Raw genomic sequence first — 12,950 nt, forward strand, 5'->3', positions numbered from 1 at the left:
ATATTCAAAAGCAGAGACATTACTTTGCCAACAAAGGTCCGTCTAGTCAAGGCTATGGTTTTTCCAGTGGTCATGTATGGATGTGAGAGTTGGACTGTGAAGAAGGCTGAGCGCCGAAGAATTGATGCTTTTGAACTGTGGTGTTGGAGAAGACTCTTGAGAGTCCCTTGGACTGCAAGGAGATCCAACCGGTCCATTCTGAAGGAGATCAGCCCTGGGATTTCTTTGGAAGGAATGATGCTAAAGCTGAAACTCCAGGACTTTGGCCACCTCATGCGAAGAGCTGACTCCTTGGAAAAGACTCTGATGCTGGGAGGGATTGGGGGCAGGAGGAGGAGGGGACGACAGCGGATGAGATGGCTGGATGGCATCACTGACTCGATGGACATGAGTCTCAGTGAACTCCGGGAGTTGGTGATGGACAGGGAGGCCTGGCGTGCTGCGATTCATGGGGTCACAAAGAGTCAGACACGACTGAGCAACTGAACTGAACTGAACTGAACTGAACACATTGTTAACAAGGGAATAGGTAAATCTTTTAAAAATTTTTATTCTTTCATTCCTTGATTTCTGCTTGATAAACCTGAAAGTGACTTGATGGGGAAATGTTAATTGCTGCTTCAGATAGAATCCATAATTTTATTTTCTTACAAGAGAAGTATACTTCTTATACATGAAATAGTCCAGTGCAGGATTTCCTAGTGAGGGGAGCAAGGGAGGTATAGGAATGGAGGTCTGATCATCCATGAAGTCACTCAGGGACCTAAGTTGATAGTAATTCTGTTTCTTCAAAAAGTGGCTTTCCAAATTGCCTGGAGTAGTGACACCCAGCCAGAGAAAGCAGAAAGAACATGGAGAAGACTGCATGGGAAATGTCTTAGCCAGCTTGGGCTGCTCTAACAAAATACTATATGTTGGGTGACTTTGGCATCAAAATTTTTCTTCTCATAGCTCCAGAAGCTGCGAAGTCTGAGATCAAGAAGATGCCCACATGGCTGGGTTTTGAAAAGACCCTCTTCTGGATTCCAAATGGCTCACTTCTGGTATGGCAGAAAAAGAGGGAGCTACTTCTTAGGGCTCTTATAAGGGCATTAATCCTGTTTATGAGTGCTCCATCCTCATGATCTAGTCCCCTCCCCAAACCCCATCTCAAATACCACTGCACTGAGATTAGGCTTTCAACTTAACAAATCTTGAGTGTTTGCAAACATTCAGTTCACAATAGGACATTTTAATGGGGCACTGATAGGAAGACAATGAAATGTTTTTGGAGAAGAATTTATTGAACTCAAAAAAACACATGCCTGTCGATGCATGCCCTTTGAGGAATTTATACTACAGAAATATCATAGAATTTATACTATATTTATACATGTGCAAAACAAAGTCTATACAAATACACTCACTACAAAATTGTTTTCAGTAGCAAAAAACATTAAACAACCTAAATATCCAAAGTAGGGTGATTGGTTCAATATATTACGATACATGTATCTAATGGCTATTATAAGAATTACAAAGCCATTATACTGTATTTATATAATTAGTATAAAAATATATTTTTATATTATAAATAATAATTATATAAATCACTACAAGGAATGAGGGATCTGTATATGTACTGATGTGAAATAATTTCAAAGAAATATTTTTATATAAAAAACAACATGCAGAACAGTGTGGGTAATATGCCATCATTTACATCAGAAAGAAAAATGTATATTGTAAAGTAAAAAAAAATAAAATAAAAATGTGTACACACCTTATATGCTTATATATGCATATATTGCTTCTGGATAGATATGCAAGAAACTGATACTAATAATTGCCTAGGGAGGGGTCCTAGAAGGCAAGGGGCAGAGATGAGAATAAACTTTTCACTGTACAGCTTTTTGTAGCTTTAAAAAAAAAATGTTTTGGGGCTGCCCTGGTGGTCCAGTGGTTAAGAAGCCACCTGCCAGTGCAGGGGACATGGGTTCCTTCCTGGTCCAGGATCACAGCCTATGTGCCACAACTACTGAGCCTTCCCAGGAGCTGTAGCTACTGAAGCCCATGTGTCCAAGAGCCCATGCTCCTTAACTAGAGAGTAGCCCCCTGCGCAGCACAACTAGAGAAAGCCTGCATGCAGCAACAGAAGACCCAGCACAGCCAAAAATCAATTAAAAAATTTTCATTATGTACAGCCTAGTCAAAACGAAATACTTAAAAATATACCAAAATACCAGACAATAATAACATGAAAGATGGTGGGAGTTAAGCAGAAATGCAGTTATGAGAAAGAACCAAGAAGAGAGTAGAGACCTTTTTAAACCTGAAATAATTTAAAGACATGTATGCAGGATAAAATTCTAAGGCAATTGCTAAGAACAGATATAAAATGTACAATTTTAAAGTAGAAAATGAGTGAAAAAAAGTTAATTACTTCAGCAGAAGGCAAAAAGGAAGAACCAAATAAAAGGGACAGAATAGGATTGGTAGTAATAAAGTCAAATATATCAGATATCAAAATGAGTGTGAGCTGATGGAAAGTCACAAGCAGAAGACAAGGTAACTTCAAATAGGCTCTTTTTGATTGAGCAGGCTGCCAATCACCAGAGATGTAAGAAAAGTCACATTAAGATCGTTCAATCCCAGTCAAATTAGCCAAGACCAGAACAGACCATCCAGCTAACCCACAAATCAGAACGATAATATATGGTAAGCCATTATGTTTTGCAGTAGAAGTTATAGAGTTCGGAATTTAAAAATTATAATAAAATACTTGTGACAGATTTGTGCTTGTACGTTTTAAAAATCTGTAAAAAAGACAATTTGGGGGAAAATGAGTAATTCCAGCCAGAAACAGATTCAAAAAGAAAATGAAACTATAAACAAATATAGGCTATTAATCTAAAAATATATCTTCATTCAAAACACTAGGTTTAGAGTTTACATTAGATTTTTTAAAAATCAAATGTCAGTAACAGTTACTTCCCAGAGAATTAAAAAATAGGGAAAAGGCACAACCGGGTATAACTGGTGTAGCTTTGTTATAAATTTACACAAGAAGAATATGGAGAAAGAAAACTTAAAGGTCAATTCTGCTGATAAACATGGATGCAAAAGTCCTAAACAAAATATTAGCAAATAAAATCTAGCATACGCACACACACATATATACATAAAACATATATATGTGTATTGTTTAGTCATTCAGTCATATCTAACTCTTGTGACCCAGTGGACTGTAGCCCACCAGGCTCCTCTGTCCATGGGATTTTTCAGGCAATAATACTGGAGTGGGTTGCCATTTCCTTCTCTGGGGATCTTCCCAACCCAGGAACCGAACCCTTGATATATGTGTATATATGTTTATATATCTATCATGACAAAGTTGATATTATAGCAAGAATGGAAAGCAGATTCAACAATGACAAATCTTCAACATAATTCATTATTGTCCTCATTAAAAGATTAAAACAAAAGTCATTTTATCTCATTAGGTGCAGGAAAAGAAAACTGTTAGAAGACTATAAATAAATAGAAACTTTCCTAATCTGAATAAGGACATTGTACAGCTTTTTTCACTTTTAGCTGTTAGCTTCATTTCTGCTTCTCTATATCACAGGAGAGCTGGAAGACTGACGACTGTTATTTCCCGTGCACACTTGCTGTGGTTTGGTTAGATTCTGCCAATGGAGACAATGGTGAGGATTTAAAAGGGGACAAAGCGAGAGAAGCTATTTGTTTCCTTCTCCTGCTTCTGGCTTTAGCAGCAGGAGCAGCTGGAACAGCTGGGGCCCAGCTGCCCAGAAGCACAGCATTCCTGGGCTCTGAGTTAACAGCACTTTCACCTTTTTGCTCTTTAACCTTTCCAAAAATTCTATAATTAGTTCCCTGTGTTAACTTCCCTCTGAACATCCCTAACTAGTTTCTGTTTTTCAAATTGACTAATAACTGACACAGGTGTCCACCAGACTCTGCAACAAGCACCATTAGTGATTAGGGGGAGCACAGGAGCTCTCTGGGAGACTGAGCTGACAGGATCAAGGCCCTGCCCCAATAACTTCATTCAACCTCAGTTACTTCCTCAGAGGCCCTAAGTACGCCACACCAGGGGTTAGGGCATTAGTATGAATTTGAGGGGGACACAATCATATGAAGGATATGTGCCCTGAAAAGGGGCAAGGAGCTAGGCTGTTTGTGTTTGCACTCTATAACTAAAGAGTCTTTTATTACCTTTAGAGGCCAGTGTCCTTTACTGAAGGGAGCAGAGACCCTGAATAACTCAGATAAAGGATGTAAGTCTCACAGAAACCAAAGACCAAAGCCAAAATTCCAATGGATCTCATGGGAACTAGAGAGCCACCAGAAACCAGGGCTGCTCTACGTTTACAGTCTATGGGGCAGCTTCTTTATACGGTGCTGTAGGTTGGGCAGACAATACAAGACACGTCTAACACTGTTACTAACCATGAAGTCGGTTATGAACTTCTAACAAATATTCCACTTGCCCACAGTTACTATAATATTAGTAAAACAGTGGCTGCTATTGTTAATTCTAAAGTTTCCTTTTCCAAACGTCTTTTTTTTGTTGTTGTTTCTGAAAACAAGTTTTATTTTAATAAGGGTTTAAATACATTACATAACATTAAAACTGAAGAGGGGGAAAAAACCAAAAAACCAGTTTACTTCACAAGGCATTGGGCAGCTGTTGCTAGTAAGTTGCAAGCTCTACAGCTACGTGACTGATAACATTGGTTTGAAATTTGTTCCCTTCTCAAAAGTTTAACTGATAGAAGGTTGGCCTCACATTCTAGTTTGGACATCAATTAGCTAGGACATGTCTGGTCATGAAGACCTTGGTGGCAAGCCAGATGTCCTGTCACCTTGCTGGAGGGTGGCTGCTCTAAGCTCTGCCCACCCAGTCACGTTGGAGACGTCACGGGACCCTTCCCTGACCCTTCCCTGACCACGGAAGCACCCTCTAGCAGCACGGCTGCCGCACCCATCCTCCGCTCTCCGCTTCCTCGGGGACTGTTCAGGTGGTGACACTTTCTCAGGGCAGGGAACTTTGCAGAGGGACTGCTGAGGAGCTTCTGGCCAGACATAGCCATCTGTGATCTTGGGGCTCTGGACTTGGCTGAAACATCCCAGGCGCCTACTGCTTGACCTCTGTTTAAATGAGGGACTTCAAGACTAGACAGCATGGCTCTTTTCAGTTTATTGCATGAAGGAGTTCCACTAGTCCAAGTTAAAAGCAGACCCCAAATGGTTACATTATACAAGCTGTGAGGTTTTTAAACTTGTGACAAGGGACAGAAGGGAAATTCTACTCATTGCAAGGAAATCCTCACTTAAGCTTCAGTGAGTCAAAAGCACTTAAAACCCATGAACCTTCAGCTGGTCGTCCTTAGCCAGTCCAATCTCTACCAGGAACTGGCATATGTTCTTGCGCTGGTCACCCTGTAGCTGAATTACTTCTCCATATTCTGGATGCTCAATTACAGTATCATTGCAGGCAAATTTCTTCTTAAACGCCTTCACTAGTTTCTTTTTATTATAATCATCAGCGATCCCTTGGACAGTAGTAAAGGTCTTCCTGCCGTTTCTCTGTTGAATTCTTATATGGATATAATCCTCAGTGCCAGCAGGAAGCAGATCATCGCCCTTACTTGCATCAGCAAAGGGGTCGAAAGAGTGGAGGTTCTGGATAGTGGACATACAATAGGATTCCTTTTCCTGGGTGGAAACGGCCTGAAGGCGGCAGTGGGAGAAGGCGGGCAGGGGGGACGGAGCGTCGGGAAGCGAGGGGGCTCAAGGGGGAGGCTGCTGAGTCCTCCGCGGTGGCTCAGTGACTGGGCTTCCAAACTTCTTTGTACTACCTTTAATTCCAGGATTCTAGAAACTGGTGAACCATACCATGTTCGAAAGACAAGATTTTAATAATTCAAATAAACAGAATTTTTCACTTTTATACTTGGTGAGAAAGGTTGCTAATGGAGACAAATACAAAAGTACAAAATAAAATTCTATAAATTAATGTTCAGTTTTAGTTTTTATAAAGCAATGTATTCAACCTGATGATGAGTCATTAACTACCAAATATAGAAGTTAGATTTCATAACTATAAAGTCCTACTTCTTTATAAGACCACATCTTGTAAAAGGATCTTTTCTAAAAATACCATGGGTATTACTGATGGTAATGGTGCCCCTTCTGAACGGCCAGTTCCTGAGCTGACTGATATTCTAAATATATGTAGCCAGAATAATGTTAGCATTCCAAGTCAGCTTTCAGGTGGTCTGAGTAATTGTATAAGTTAGGGTTTGTTCAGACAAGCAAACCAGTAAGTATCTATTTGGTAAGTAGAGGTGAGTTTGTGGGGATTTCCATTTGGCCTTTCCTACTACAACAGTCTTTATTCCAAGAGTACAGCAACCAAAGTGGGGCTTCTGTTAGCTCCTGAGTATGTCTATTCCAACGGTGCATGTCAGAACTGAAGAGATAACCGTAGGGTGAATTTAAGAGCCTACTGAGCTTGCAGTGAAGTGGACTAGGGACCCAGTTCCAATAAACATCTGACCTTCATAAGCCCCTACTCTGACTGATGGACCACAGTGGTGCTTTGGTTCTCTAAGAATTAGTGCCAGTTCAGAGCCCGTGAAAGTTTGGTTATTTCACCTTCCTCAATGCACATCACCCTGGTAAATGACTGTGGGTCCCTTTGGGTAAGTTTAGGAGCAAGATTTACAGTACATATTTTGGCTGTGTATAAGGGTTGTTCCCAGGGGAACCTGGTCTTCCATTTATTTAAGGGCCTCTGGGTCTGTGAATTGGCTCAGGTCTAGGGATTGCTTCAGGAGCCAAGATTCTGTATTAGGTGACTTTGACTCATCAGACCTAGAGTTTCCTGCTTATCCAAATCATATTAAATACAAATGACAGTAACTTACTGAAGGAAGATTTCAGTACACTGCTTACCTAATTCTGACCTAAGGACACCATGAGCAATTAGCCGACACCAAAGATCTCTATGGGGCATCCCAAGTGGTGCTAGAGGTAAAGAACCCGCCTGCCAATGCAGGAGACTCAGGTTCAACCCCTGAGTTAGGAAGATTCCCTGGAGGAGACATGGCAACCCACTCCAGTATTCTTGCCTGGAGAATCCTACCGACAGAGGAGCCTGGAGTGCTATAGTCCATAGGGTCGTAAAGAGTCAGACACGACTGAAGTGATTTAGCACACATGCATACAAAGGTCTCTAGGGATCGTCTCATTCTGATTATTGCTTTGGGCTTTGCTGCCATTACATTAACCACGTCCACCTTTTATATTAACCCTGCCCACCCTGTCTTTGGCAATGAAGCATTGTCATTTCATCCTATCATCCTTTGGTTCTAGGTTTTACTGAACCAACGAGTCACCTATTGGAAAGCCACTCTTAGTTTCTTAGCTTAACAAATCAGATCCAGAATGTCTCCTTTGTACACCCAAATCAATAAATTTGACCTGATCCTTCTTTACATTCTTTAAACCCTGATCTAACACTTAGAATCCCAAACATATTCTACATTTTTATCCGTTGAAATTGGCAAAATCTTGCTATTGTTTTGGTGTTTTTGGTTTTCATGTTATAACTGATCTCATTTTATAGGTTATTTTATAAGTGACCTCCTGAGGTCTGCCAGGATTAAAGTCTAGATCTAGTTTGAGAAACAATGAGGGATAGGTGGGGATAAGTCCTAAGGAGGCTCTGCATCCTGCAAAACCACTCTCTCAGGTTCCTTGGGCAAGGGGAGACTGACCTTCTTGTGCAGAAAGAAGGGCTATTTCTACTGGAATAGAAGGCATGGCAGAATTTAAAGGTCACAGACTAAGTTTCATTCAAACCTGCCCATAAAGTCTCTTTAGCAATTTTGAAAGTCCCTCTTCTTCCCAATCAGTGCTCCAACTTGAACAAAAAAAGACCCTATGAGAGTGGTTAAGTTCAATTTGCCTTCTAACTTAATCACCCACAGGATTAGCCTTTTGTTTTTCAGAAAAAATTCAGAAGCTTTTGCTTCTGCATGAGATAGAGTTTCTTTTAGGACAGTCATAAACAAGTTTGTAATTCTGAACTTCCCTAGAATTCCCTGGCTTGTGGAAACAAAGTTACCTTAATATGAAAAACCAAATTCCCCTAGTTTGAAGGCTCTCACACACACAACTGTAAACCCCTGGGCCTCTGCGGAGGTTCTCTCTTACAGACTGTCTCTGGGGTTTTGCAGGTCGTCGCCGTGTCACAAGGCACGCTTGGCCACTGTGTGTGGTGCTGCTTTCAGTTGGCTCTGGGCCGCCACGCCACACGCCCCGCAGGCTGTGTCTGGAGCTGGCACCGCAGCCCTCCTCTGGAAGGGCGCTCCGAGCTCCCCCTAAGCCACTGATGCCACAGGGGCCAGTACTTCACACACTGTCTTGTCATAGCTGCTTCACCCAGATACCCACTCCCTCTCCCTTGGGCTGCCGTTCACGCTGGTGCAGCCGCCCTTTCCATGCCCAGCTGTGCTGCTTCTGCGTGCTCTGCTGCTCTGTCCTACTCCACCGCCGGGCCTCCGGCTTTGGCTCCTGCTTCTGCTGTGCTCACCCTGTGCTTTGCAGCCAGTCAACATCCTTCACTGTCATCACCAATCTGCCTTACGCTGCTGGTACCCACCTTTTATAAAATGGGTAGAAAAACAGTTTCCTCTTGCCTGTGTTCTGTCCTCTTACAGAATCCGGCCTCAGAGCTGCTTGGGGCCTGAGGTGTGAAACAGTTTAAGGAGTCTTCGGTGTTATCTGCACACGTCCCAGTCTTTGTACGGTGGCATGGACAGGGTAATCGTGCTGGTTATTAGGACACCAATAGAACTTGTGGGGAGTCTGTGTCAGAGGCACTGTGCTACAGCCAGAAATCCTCCTGAAATCACAGGTCTTGTTACTGAGTTTAGTTTAGTTTGGTTGACTCACTTCTTACTGAGCATAGTTTATTGTGCTAGGCTTCTTTAAGACTGTGCCAGATTTCTTAACAGGAGCTGCATAACCTACTTCTCTTTTACCCCATTTTCTACTCACTTTGAATTCCTGTCATGAACACAGTTCAAATGCTTGTCCTCGAAGATGCCAGTGTATACAAACAGACCCAGTGCTGTGTGAGGGCCTCACTCCACTCTAGAATATGGACAGTCATTTCTCTGTGGGATCTGAAACTCTCATTCAGCTTTATCAGAGGGAAGTGACTTTATTTTATATGTATGTGTGTGTATGTCTATCTGTGTGTATATCAACAACTATTTGTCAAATACATGGATTGTGACAGATGCTCCAAGTATATCTACAGCAAAACAAAGATCTTTGTTTGATCTTACTAGCTCTTTATGTAAAAAGAGCTTACATTTAGTGGGAAGACAGACAATAAATAACAAATACAATAAATAAGCCCTTCAATGAAAGGACTGATGCTGAAGCTGAAGCTCCAATATTTTGGCCACCTGATGGAAACAGCCGACTATTGGAAAAGACCCTGATGCTGGGAATGATTGAAGGCAAAAAGAGAAGAGGGTGGCAGAGGATGAGACTGGTTAGACAGCATCACCAACTCAGCGGACATGAACTTGGGCAAACCCCAGGAGATGGTGAGGAACAGGGAAGCCTGGCACACTGCAGTCCGTGGGGTCATAAAAGTTGGACACAACGGAGCAACTAAACAACAATAAATAAGTAGAGTATGTATTCGTAGCTGATGGATGCAGAAAAAAATGTTAACAGCAGAATAGGGTAGGGATAATCAGAGGTGTCAGTGGTGTGTGTACACGTGTATGAGTGTGTGCCTGCATGCACAGGCAGAGCTGTAGTAGTAAACCACCTGGTTAGGGCAAGTCTCACTGAGAGGATTCCCTCACTGAGGGAAGACAAGAAGGAAAAGAGAAAGTTAGCTAAGAAGACCATTTCTGGGAGAGGGCACAGCCGGGGCAGTCATTCCCCAAGAGTGTACGTGTGGAGTAACAGAGGGACAGCAAGAGAGCTGGTGAACAGGGGTGAAGCAGAGAGGAAGGCAGAGTAGAAGGAAATGTGGTCAGAGAGATAACAGGATGCCAGCTTTAGCTGGACCTTGAACCTGTTATCAAGGTTTTCACTTTTACTCTGACTAAAATGGGAAGTTTTAGAGGGCTTTGAGCAGGCAAATTATACAATCTGTCTTACATTTTTTAAAGCTCTGGCTTCTAACTACGAGGTTTACAGGTTATAGGAAGAGAGATAGTGAAGAAGTTATGAGATTAGTCCAAATGACAGAGGATCATGGCTCAGACCAAGGGAGTAACCAAAGAGCTGATGACTACTCAGATTCTGATAACATTTGAAGGGACAGTCACATAGGTTTTCCCAACAACCTGGACATAAGAGACAGGAGTCAAAGCTAACTCTAAGGTTTTTACCTGAGCAGATGGAAGGAAGGAGCCATCATGAACTTTCAAGTTTCCAAGACTGGGAACGCTGCAGGTAGGCCAAGTTTAAAGAGTAAAATCTGGAGTTCTGTTGGAGACCTGTAAAGTATGAGATGCCTCTTAGATATTCAGGCAGATGTTAAACAGGCAGTTGGATATTTAACTCAGGAGGGAGAACTGGGCTGAAGAGAGGGATCTGGGAGTTGTCAGATAAGAGGTGGCATTTACAGCCCAGAGAGCAGATGAGATCATGAAGGTAGTGAGCTTGGATAAAGAAGGGCCCAACAACTGAGCCTGGGGCACTCCAACACTACAAGATTAGAGAGAAGACATCAACTTGGGTAGAGACTGAGAAGAAATAGCCAGGAAGGTAGGAGGAACACTGAGACTGTGGTATTCTGGAGGCCAAAAGAAACTACTTCAAAGAGAAGAGAGTGATCAATGCCATAAAATGCTGCTGGTCAGGAAAGATGAGGACTGATAATTGACCACTGGAATGATCAATATGAGGTCACTTGATGGCCTTGAGAAGAACAATTTTGGTGGAGTAGTGTAGGCAGAAACTTCACAAAAGTTGGTTCAATACAGAGTGTAAAGGGGAAAATTAGAGGGAATCTACAAATGGCTGTTGAGGAGTTTAACTGTAAAGAAATTGGGCAGGAATTGGACAGGTGGAAGGAAAAGTAGGTCAAAGGTTTTTTGTTCATTTTATTGAAGACAGTAAAAATATTAGCACCCTGGTAGGCTTATGGGAATGGCTTAGTGGAGAGTGAAAACGTGGTAACAGGGCCTTGGGAACAGAAACTATTAGCATGATATCTTTTATTGGGTGAGAGGGAATAAGACCTAGTGCATAAGCTGAGGGAATAGACTCAAACAGAGCATGAATAATTCATCTATGGTAATAAGTTACTGGGGAGGACATTTTTCTTTATGTGGAAAATTGTATTTTTAAAATATGGTTTATACTACTGGTCGTAAGAAAGCAGAGTGTTTGTCAGATCAACGGAAAGTCAGCTTTTCAAGTTGGCAGCTGTGCCCCTATACACCCTCCCCCAGCACTCACCCTGCACACACATGCCCAGTTCCAGGAGGGGAGGTCGAGGCCCCAGGCACACTTAGGGAAGGCCAAAGAGAGGGGTCTTTACGGTGGACACTGACATTCACTTCTGGTTTGAAGATGGTCCTGAGCTGATTAAAACATCAGGTGGAAATGAGGAAAGAAACACTTAAGTTTTACAGTCAACTGAGTTCCATTTAGGACTAGAAAGGAAGAAGAAAGAAACAATTTTCTATTTTAAGTAAATAGACAGGGTGATGATGAGTCAATAAATTAGCTAAGAAACACTGCTAGGAAGGAAAGAAAATAACCTGCTATTTTGAGAAAAGGGATGGGGCGACAATGACTTCATCACATTAGCTAAGAAACCAGTCAGCGCTTATTGTACCTTTCAGGGGGAGAGGCCTGAAGACTTGACTCTTGGACAAATCTAGAAGCTTGGTGGCAAGCAGAGTAAGAAGCCAAGGCTGGATAAGCAGTAGGATGAAAGTAAACAATGACACCGCAATCTGTATTTGTCTTTCTGAGGGAAACGCTGCGAACGGTACTGAGAAGCGAAGGGTGCTACGCCCCACACTCATGTCCTCCCCTGCTTTCATGCCGGTCACTGTCCCTCTGTTAAAGAAGCCTGACGAAGTACAAGATCTGGACAAGAAGCACACAGTATGTCATCTGACACCAAACGGGATCACAGGGTACTCATCTGCAACAGACAAAGAGTAGAAATGCAAATACAAGGGCAGTGATGTGTGAGTCTTCACCTGCATTCACTTTGTTTAAAATTTCATTTGGCAATAGCTCTGTTCTCTTTGATTAACTGTCATTATCAAATAATGCAAATAACTAACATATTAAGAACAGCACCAGGCACTGCTCTAAGTAGTTAAAATGTATTTAATTAATTCCAAGTAGGACCATTATTCTCCTTTATAGATGAGGAAGCTGAGGAACAGAGAGGTTAGATAACCAGACACTGCACACAGAGCTACTGGGTAAGCTGGGAGTAGTCCATGCAGTCTAGTGACAAAAGCCAGTGATCCCATCTACTCTGGAATATTCTATCTCAGGACTCAGGGACTTCTGGATTGCTAGGAACTTCTTACTACTTTGTGGGTTTGTGAAAAATCTGTTTTATCTTTGTATTATGAGAGTCCACTTCAATACTGAAATTTGACTAAGTGGAAATTTCTTGTCTTCACAGAGATTTTAAAGTAGAAAAACTTAGCTACGGTTTCTTATGAGTCCAAACAATTTTCTGGGAGTGTTAACCATTGTGGGCCTTATGTAATGATGAGTCAGAACTGCTTGAAAGGTTTGGGGTGACACATTATTTATATTGCTAATTATCACACTAAACTTACAACGTGGTACAACGTTCATTGTGAATAATGCTTCAGGTGCAGTTTAACTATTCAAACTATTTCTGACTTTATGTATACATGTGAATC

The 12,950-nt window shown here is 41.9% G+C and overlaps 1 protein-coding gene across 1 annotated transcript; it reads right to left on the reverse strand.

Moving 5' to 3' along the window:
* Nucleotides 1-5,126: 5,126 nt before the first annotated feature.
* On the reverse strand, nt 5,127-5,723 carry LOC129642103 (eukaryotic translation initiation factor 1-like). Its single transcript, XM_055566676.1, has one exon. The coding sequence runs from the start codon at nt 5,701-5,703 to the stop codon at nt 5,362-5,364; it is 342 nt and encodes a 113-aa protein (XP_055422651.1). The 5' UTR covers nt 5,704-5,723; the 3' UTR covers nt 5,127-5,361.
* Between the last annotated feature and the right edge of the window lie 7,227 nt (nt 5,724-12,950).

Source organism: Bubalus kerabau, chromosome 1 (assembly GCF_029407905.1).
Source record: "Bubalus kerabau isolate K-KA32 ecotype Philippines breed swamp buffalo chromosome 1, PCC_UOA_SB_1v2, whole genome shotgun sequence".
NCBI classification, from domain to species: domain Eukaryota; kingdom Metazoa; phylum Chordata; class Mammalia; order Artiodactyla; family Bovidae; genus Bubalus; species Bubalus kerabau.

Coding starts and splice junctions, on each gene's coding strand:
- LOC129642103 (XM_055566676.1), bottom strand. CDS start 5,703: ATGTCCACTATCCAGAACCTCCACTCTTTCGACCCCTTTGCTGATGCA.